The sequence below is a fragment of the Corvus brachyrhynchos genome, unplaced genomic scaffold (genome assembly GCF_000691975.1).
Source record: "Corvus brachyrhynchos isolate BGI_N302 unplaced genomic scaffold, ASM69197v1 scaffold698, whole genome shotgun sequence".
Classification (NCBI taxonomy): Eukaryota; Metazoa; Chordata; class Aves; order Passeriformes; family Corvidae; genus Corvus; species Corvus brachyrhynchos.
The window spans coordinates 576,570-585,761 of record NW_008239535.1 but is presented as its reverse complement, the minus strand read 5'-3'; the positions used below and the strand labels follow the sequence as shown (position 1 = coordinate 585,761).

At 41.7% G+C, this 9,192-nt stretch overlaps 1 protein-coding gene across 3 annotated transcripts in view; it reads right to left on the bottom strand.

The window, feature by feature from the left end:
• PAG1 (phosphoprotein membrane anchor with glycosphingolipid microdomains 1) overlaps nt 1–9,192 on the bottom strand; it is an 87,237-nt gene that overhangs the window by 21,710 nt on the left and 56,335 nt on the right. For all 3 annotated transcript variants that reach the window (XM_017741192.1, XM_008639030.2, XM_017741191.1), the window contains one exon: nt 842–1,053. In XM_017741192.1, coding sequence (XP_017596681.1) covers nt 842–966 — 125 coding nt within the window. In that variant the 5' untranslated portion in view covers nt 967–1,053. The remainder of the gene's footprint in view (nt 1–841; nt 1,054–9,192) is intronic.

The window sequence follows — 9,192 nt, the reverse complement described above, 5'->3', positions numbered from 1 at the left end:
TGTGCCAATACAGTGCATTTTATTGCTGCACAGTTTCCTCAGTGCTCTCAAAGCTGAAGGGGTGAAAGCACATGCTCCTTATAGGCATATGCATCCAAACTGAAGATTTTGCTGCTGTACTGGATATTTTTTCCCCCCATATACTTGGCTGATTCAGCTATGCTATCAAAACATGGCAATATGGACCACAGCAGTCCCACTCCTCACAGTGAAGGGTCTGACTGGTCTGGCCAGTGGAAGGGCACCATGGACACCTTCCCTGTGCAGTCAGCAGGGCTCAGCTTACATGTCATGAAGGAGCATGAAACATGCATATACAAAGTCAGTAGAAGTGCCTGTATTGGTGAAATTGAATCCTCTCATGGAGAGGAAAATAAGGATAAGGTGTAAGACATTAATTAGTATCACTATTTGATCCTTACTCATTTTTGTTGGAAAGGCAGGATCAATTCTCTATACTTCAGGAATGGCCAAAGCAAAGCTGAAGTACATAATCACTTCCCTTTCCTTTTTACCTACACTTTTCTTTGTCCTGCTCAGCCCACCTAATGTTCTCAGTTTCAGCTTAGGGGTGTGATCTGCTAACCCTCAGTGTCCACCTGTGCTCCAGGCTTTTGTTTAGGGGAAACCACTGAACAAGCACAATGGTGTATTTCCTTCACAGCAAAAGAAAAAAAAAATCAACTTTAGAATTAATGGAACTGTTCAAACTCAGGTTTGCTCTGAAAACTGTACCTTTTTTTTTATTTCTGTACCTAAGTCCTCAGTATTTCCTGCTAACTATTTATACATGAAGCTATGTACAAAGTAAATCAAGAACCATTAAGCCCTGGAGCCTTACCCATTGCAGCTGGAGCAAAGGAAGATGAGGAAGGTGAGGAACAACAGTGTTGTCATGGCTGCCAAACTTCCCCACAGGATCATGTGCATCTGTCCACTGCCTAAGAAACCACCCTCTGGCCCCATGGTACTAGCAGGAGCTGGTATCACTTGGGGTTGAAGAGGTTACTCCTTGAAGAAGACTGACATCTGTGCTGCATGCACCTTCTGTTTCTGCAGAAAGAAAAACACCATCAGAGGTTAAGAGAAATTTTGAAGACAATGAATCTGACAGCTACAAGTCTGGCAGGAGAGATTTTCAAATCCAGATCTTACGAAAACCAGTTTCAAGTACAAGCCAGCCAGCCAGCCAAAGAGATTTGCAGTTACATTTCTGACAGCAACATAGAACAGATTTGTCAAATATTAATGGAAGCTGTTACCTATCTACAATCTCAACGTGAATAAAAGGTAGTACAGCATCTCTGTACTTGTATTTTCAGGAAAAGATTTATAAATCCACTTTGAGGGACAGAGTAATCTATTTTGTGGTTATATTTGTAAATTTCATTGAAAAGTGAGCTTTCGAAACCATCTACAACTTCTGCCAAGTTAACAAGCCAAAAAGAGAGCAGCAGCAGGTGTTCACCTCATTCCCTCTCAGTCTATCCTGCTTGCACATGATTCAAGGCTTGAAGCGCAGTGACAAATAAGCTAGCTAAGTGTCTGAAAGGAATACCCCAAAAACCTTTCTCACAGCAGGTAAGATCTAGTCTTATTTCTGTGTGATATGCTTATTTTCTTAATAGTATGTCTGGACAGTAACAATATTGAACTTTCTTTTTTAGCTTCTCCCCACCTGAGTCTGAGCAAACAACAGAGCAAAGTAAACAGGGTGTTTTTTGAGAACTTGAATACACACAACTTTCGCTACAGCACAGCAGCCCATGGGGACACATCCTGGGTAAACCCTATTTATGACATATAAGTTTTGGTATACAATATATTCTAAAATTCTGTACATATTTTTAATGTAATACATTGTTGATGTGACAAAATTAAAAAGAAGTTACTAATTCTTCACTGATGAAGGTATCAATTTCTCCATAATTTGGGAACAGGTTATGCAAAGCCTACTTACAGGTTTTCAGCCTGACTTCAAGATTGATAAAAACTGAAATAGAATACTATGGCTAAGAAATGAGCAGATATATTTTGGGAATGAAAAAGTAGCACAAATATAAGATTGAAAAATGTCTAAAGCCGCTAATGACTTACTTTAATGCATATATTTTCATAGATATATGTTTTGTGTAGGAAATATGTATGTACATACATTTATTTCTTTGCAGCAGAAGCATTCTTTGTAAAAACAAATTCAATTAGGTACTAATATTGTACTTGTATATAAAAACATATCACCATCCTGTTATTAAAATCTCATGAGAAAAAAAGATTTATTTTCAGAAAAAGGCCTTGAGATCAAAGAAAATCTGGTGAATCAGAGAAGATACTTAACAACTAAGTTATGTGACTGGGTAGCTCTTACAAGCAACATTTCTGTCCCTGCCTAAAATGGGCTCATTGATTTCAACCATGGAGGGTCAGACTTCTGAACGCCTTCCAAGAAGAACCTTACTATGCTATCTACAGTGGATAAAAGCTTCTTTTTTTTTTGTTGAAAAAAAAATTCTTTTAGATAATAATGGCATTGAAATTGAAATGGGAAGAAACAAACCCAAGATGGAAAAAGTTGCTTATCCTGAAAAGACAAACTTCAAGGTGTAGTTAAATATTTTTAGTTTGGACAAGTAACAAGAAAGGCAGACAATCTGTAACTTCTCCAAACCCCTAAATACAAAGGGAGAATAGGTGCCACACACCTTGGCAGAGCACATACATCTTACTGTTAGTCTTGTCCCCTGACACCCAAGAGCCACTGCTCTTCAGGGATGACCACTGCCAAACAATGTGCCTCTCTGGTTATCTTGGCAGAGCCTGTGAAATTAAACATTTAAAAGCAGTGGCAGATCACTCTAAAATTATGTATATGGCAGATGATACAGCCCTGCCTCATCCTTATTTTAAAGCAAAGTTGGGTTATTTCTATGCTGAGTCATAGTCATTTCACTGACTGTGAAATGGAGAGACCTTAAGAGAAGCTGAATCAGATTTAGTCAGAAGAAAACTTGGTGTAATGCCCGCAAAGAGCTCTGTGATGACATGCAAGGGCACTGTGCATTGATATGGATTCCTGTAAAGGTGGTGGACTGTCCTCATTTAGAAAACATTACAAGGCACACTGTGCTGGCTGCCTTAACTAGCTCCAAACCATTGTTAAGAGGGTTGAATAGAAAGTCCTTCCCTTTTAAACTTTTTTTTTTTGGTGAATTTTCAAAGACACTTCCTGCCCGCTAAAACTCAAAAAAAATTCTTAAAAAAATCTTTTCATTTCTTTTGTCCATTACTTTTGCCTTCAAAACCCCCTAATTTTCTTTTTTTTTCTTGGAAAAAAATGATGAAATGAAAATGGAATGTAAAAACAAAGGAAATTGAACCAAGTATCTTTTCAGCATTTTTGTTGTCTTTTCTTCCTTGGTTTTCCCAAGAAATAAAAAGAAAGCAAATGAAAAAAAGAAACTCTTTTTTTTTTTCCCCCCAAATATTGGTCAAAGAAAAATTTAAGAAAAAGAACGGGGATTTAAAAATCTTTTTCTTAAAACAGAAACACATTTTTATTCTCTTTTAGAGCAGACACAGAGCTGTCTTGAAAGATATGTAAATTATTTCTACTACGAAGTTCATAATTTTGTACCTACTCTGAAGAATGGTACTATACTCTTCTCAGAAGACTAAGTAACGTAACTTAAGCTAATACTGTAAAAAAAGCCTTTTTTTTTTTTTTCTAAAGATATATTCTTAAGGCTCCAGGACTTTATTTAAAGATAATATTTGAGCTAAGGAAAGCTAAGGACACATGGAGAGCAGCCCCATGGAAAAGCTGCGTCTTTGAAGGCTTTAGTACAGAGTTAGGAAGTGTTGGGATGAGCTGGAGCAGATGGAGTTCAGACTGAACTTCAAAAGCAGTGAGATCAGAAACAGTCAGTCAAGGAAGACCTACGTGTGATGTCAGGAGTGAAGCACAAGACTGATGCTACACACGAGGCATCCCACCAGGCAGAAGTTGAAATAGCAAAGGGAATGACCAAGGGCAGAAGATGTAGTTAATTTACAAGAAAAAAGCACGAAATGCTTTGACTGTATGTTGAGAGAAAGAGGTCAGAAACGGACAGAAAAACACAGTGGCACTTGAACCAGGGGAAGAGACTGCTGGAGACACCTGTGCAAGCAGAACAGAGTGATAACTAGGAACAGACTGATGACAGGTGATGCCCTGAATGAAGGAAGCTGAGCAGGCAACATGTGACCAGTAGCTCCTTGAATGGCAAGAGTTTGACGAAAGTGCTAAAGGACCTAGAAGCTGCTCAGCACACAGAACAATCAGAAGTAAATACAATTGTAACACAAAAACGTCCCAGCCTTCCAGTACCTAAAGGGGACCTACAAGAAAACTTGTGAGGGACTTTTTAAAAGGGCATGTAGTGATAGAACAAGGGGGAGTGGCTTTAAACTGAGAGTAGGTTTAGATTAGCTATTAGAAAGAAATTTTTTACAGTGAGGGTAGTGAGGCACTGGAACAGGTTGCCCAGAGAAGCTGTGGATGCTCCATCCCTGGAAGTGCTCCAGTTCAGGTGGATGGGACTTTGAGCAACCTCATGTAGTGAAAAGTGTCCCTGCCCTGGCAGGTGGGTTGGAACTGGATGATCTTTAATGTCCCTTCCAACCCAGGCCATTATATGATTCTATGGTTCTAGATTCACCCTCTGTGAACCCTTATCATATAGTGACATCAGAGGGCTTGCTCCTTCTGTTTAATGCCTCCCAAAAGATGAGGCTGAAATAATATTCACCCAGGCTGGTGCTTTTAACACAGGAGAGTTTCTGAAATGCCTGAGGCTGGACCAGCCCCCATCAACTGCCCCAACCAGCCCTGGACAGAAACTTGGCAAAGACATACACTGAAAACACAACTGCCTGAACTCCCTCTGCTTCCACTAGGTGAATGCCTGGACACTAAAACATCAATGCCTAATACCTTGAATTTAGGAGCTGCTCCAGAGGCTAGCTTTAAAGAGAAATTTTTTTGAAATCATAATGATGGAACAACAAGCAGCTAATTTCTAAGAGCTCTCTGACTGCTGAAATGTTTAACTCCTGCTTTTACAATAGAAAATTATATTGTGCTGCCCTCTGGTGAAGCTCTCCGTTCGGGGACTGGGAGTTGTGGCTCTTATGAGGGTGCTTCAGAGCTCGGTACAAACTCTGCTGCTACAGATCGAGTTCACATGGGGCTCTTCATCTCTCGGGCTCAAAACAGTCCACCCTTGGAAGGCTGTCAGACTCCAGTAGTTCAACCTTGCAGAGAGACATTGCTGAGACAGAATAATGGTCAGTTGAACTGTTTGGGCTTGTTAAAATGATTTTCCTGTGTGACAATCCTTTAAAGATGAAGATTTCTTTCACTGTGCCCTTTCCACAGAACTCTCCACAGAAGTTGTTGGGGATACTGAACTTTAAAAGAGAGTAACAGTGACAGGCCTGGAACACCTGGGTAAGAAACCCAGTTATTTCATCTATGGCAAAATTTAAATGGCAAAATTTAAACAATAGTCTGCATTCCCATTTCAAAGTCACTACCAGTTCAGAACACTAATCTTTACACTATATTGATACAATTTATTTTTCTTGTGGGAACTTCTTGCTTTTCAGACATCAATATTTGCCATTATTGGAACCCATATGATAAATGATGCCTGTAGCCATTCCTCAAAATTGCACTTAAATGCCCAATTATATTTGTGGTTTCAGAATTACAGGTACTTTGTTACATAACCCACACTTTTATGGTGAATAATGTGCTATTTTTGCTTGTGGCTGTTGCAGCGATAAAGCAGAGCTGAGGCAGTTCAGCCTGACTTGATGAGGAGAATGCAATTTTGGTTCCAAAAAGCCTGTATCTGTAGTGAAGCAGATACACAGGCTGCAAATTTGGGGAGCACATGAAGTGTGAATTTTAACTGGTGGGGAAGCTGCTGCAGAAGTTTGGAGTGAGACCCGAACACCTTTGAAGACTAGCATCCAAAAGACCCAGTGCACTTCAGGAGCACGATCTGGCCAGGATTTTCTGAGCAATGTCCTGCCTGAGTTTATGGTGGTGCACGTACAGGGTGTGCTTGCGAGAGGCAGATGCCATGCTCCGGTGTCCTGGCAGGAGATGCCAGCGTGTCCCTCTCCCACCACCTTCCCCCCTTGGCTTCTGGGTTTAGAGCAGTTTCATTCATGTCCTGCTGCAAACAACGCTCAGCCCACGCCTTCCAGAGGGAGAAGAGTGGGAAATGTCAACAGCTTCACCTCTCTGGGTTTCTTAATGAATTATAGATGGAGCGTAGGCAAGAGACTAAATTGTTCTGACAACTGAGTGCCTTCGAATGTGAGAAGCCAAACGCGACAGGACAGGAGAGACTCGTGGAGGCTGCGGGGATTGCGGCTCCCTGTCCCGGGCTGTCAGGCTGTGTTCGGCTAACAGGGGCACTGCCCAGGTGCTTCATGGGCTCACCCCCGAGCTTTGTTATAGGGCTCCCTTGTGAACTGCTCAGTCTCCTACTGCTCTCTTCCCCTTGCCACCCCTCTGGCTAACAGTGCTTTCAGTTATCCACTACTAAACTGCAAAACAGATCAGGGAGATGACATGATTTGGAAGATCCCCTCCACTCCACAGCAGAGACAGGGCAAGGAGAGTGGGAAAGAAGGTTGGAATTTTTATATTATATTTTTATTACTCTGGTAGCAAGCCCCCGGAGAGCTGCATTAAACCAGAAAATGGGGAAGTACAAGATATGTGGACCCACAAACTGAGACAGGGGCTGAGAAGTATGAAGCTAATGTCGCCTTGTCGACGTCCAGCTGCAAATGCTGTTATTCAACCACAGAACCAGACCAGAAACCTGGGCTACAACAACCAGGCAACAGCAGAAATTGTCCTGCACGTGACTAACACCTCGCAAGAACCTTTCCTCTTCTGTTCCTCCAAATCCTGAAAACACACTTTCTCTATGAAGTTAGCATCCCACTGGAGACCTGAGGTATGTGACACCCTCAAGAAGGAAAGAAAGAAAACATCTGAAGGCAAGCAATCCACCACTCCTGCACCCACAAAAGCTCACACCGAACTACACACCTCATTTAGAGATGGGGGAGGACATGGCAGATGCACTTTGCTCAGTCCAGAGCCATTTCCATGTCAGAACTGTTCTCTGTATGTAAATACCATGGCGCTGGCAGGAAAACACCATTTGTGCTCCTATACAACCTTATGTGTACCACTATGCTAAACTGTGTTAAGATGAAAATAAAGCACCCTTCCTTCACCCAAACAACCTTCCTTCAAACCTATTGATTTTAAACTGAATGTGTTTTCTGACCTTTTCTGCTATGTGGCCTAACCGAGCTTTAACAGCAGAGAAGCTGGAGGCAGCTCCTGAGTGCCTCCTTTCTGTAACTTGCCACAGTTGGAGGATTCCTGACAGCATAACCTGATATGGCATTACACACACATTTTATGACATCAACAGGGCTGCATTTGTTCTTGTGTGGGCAAAATACTTGGGTCAAACTTTTCATAGGTATCTCCTACTGCAAGTCCTGGTTTGGAGCCTGTCTGCAGAAACCAGTGGGAGTTGTGCTTTGAACATTAATGTTGGGCCCCCTGCATTAAGTTAAACATGCTGGAGATAATTGTCTTGTACAGCCCAAGCCCACAATCTTATACTTTCTTATTCTCCACAGAATGGTGGTTGTATTATCTTCCAGGAGTGGTTCCTGACCAGAGCTAACTCCTGAGTGGTGCATGGGATTGGTTTTGAGAAAGAGCCTTTTGACTGCAACCAAAATTATGCTTCAGGCTGTTCTAACTTGGTAAAACCCCATCTTTTGTGTTTCAGAGTGGGCATCTGATAACAGTGGGTCCTTTGGACCTTAATCCCCCTGTGCTACAGATCCTGCTCTCCGTACTTCTCCACCACAGGACATATCCAACTTTCTAGCCACTCCAGCTCCTCTTTCTCTCTCAGTTCCCAGTTCTCTTTGCTCTCTGAGGCAACCATCTCTGCTATAGGTGACAAAGACTACATTAAGATATCAAAACAGGAATAAGTGTGCATGAGAACTAGTAAAATAAATACAAAGATGTCAAAATTTCATCAAAAAGACACATTTCAGATAATTCTCAGGCATTGCCACATTAAAACAGATGATACTATGGAACAGCCTGAATACACAAACACAATCCTTGCTTTATATTGGTATTAAGTGAATAAGAGCAATTAAATGCTTCTGGAGACAGTAGGCGACAGGATTGCTGTTGGGACTGAAGTGCTGCCTGGCAGAACCTCTCCTAACACCACACTGTCACTGGAGCCAAGATTGTGAAGTTTCTTCAAATGTACTATAAAAAAGTAGTAAAACGTATTTGTAATTGGTCAAATTGCTGCTTCTGCATCTGCAATGCCTTCTTTTGGCCTCTAGCTGTTTAAATGTACTCAACTACACAAACCTTAAGACCAAGATTGCCTTTCTCACACAGTACCTAGTGCATTTTGCTTTTGGGGTTCCTATGCACTAAATCAGGACAAATCCTCTCCTACAACAGGTTAAAGCTCTTGGTGCAGTTGTGTTTTGAGCTGCTTGGCTTGGCAGCACCCATTGAACGAGAACAGTCCAAGACAGACACATCTTACTCCAAGCAGTGAAGACCAGATGTGCACATAATTAAGGCCTGGTCCTGAAAGCCTAATGCTGGAAGGAATTACTGACATGGTCTGAACTGCTCTTGCAGGCTTTCAGATGAGCCTTGCAGAGACTGTGCACACCATAAGCCTTCAAAATAGTTCATGTTTCTGCTTTGCGAAGCAGCAGAATAATGAGGTTCTGATCTAATTCCCCTCTGTACCTACTTCTTCAGAAATCATGGCTGGTTTATCAAAGGATGTGTGTGCTCTATAATGCAAAACTGAACAGTCTCAAACCACTGGTCACTTTTAACCCCTTCTAAGTCTTAACATCTTCTAGAGGGAAACCAAGTCTCTCTGAACCCATCTATCTGTGGCACTGCAGAAAAATTAAAAAGCTTCTTGCAGCAGTAAAAGCTGATCTATGCCACAATCTGCATTCATTCTCCAAGCAACTCATTCATGCCTTGTCAGACCACGTCACCTCAAGGTTAATGTATTCAAAGTTGACCTGACTTCTCCTGCC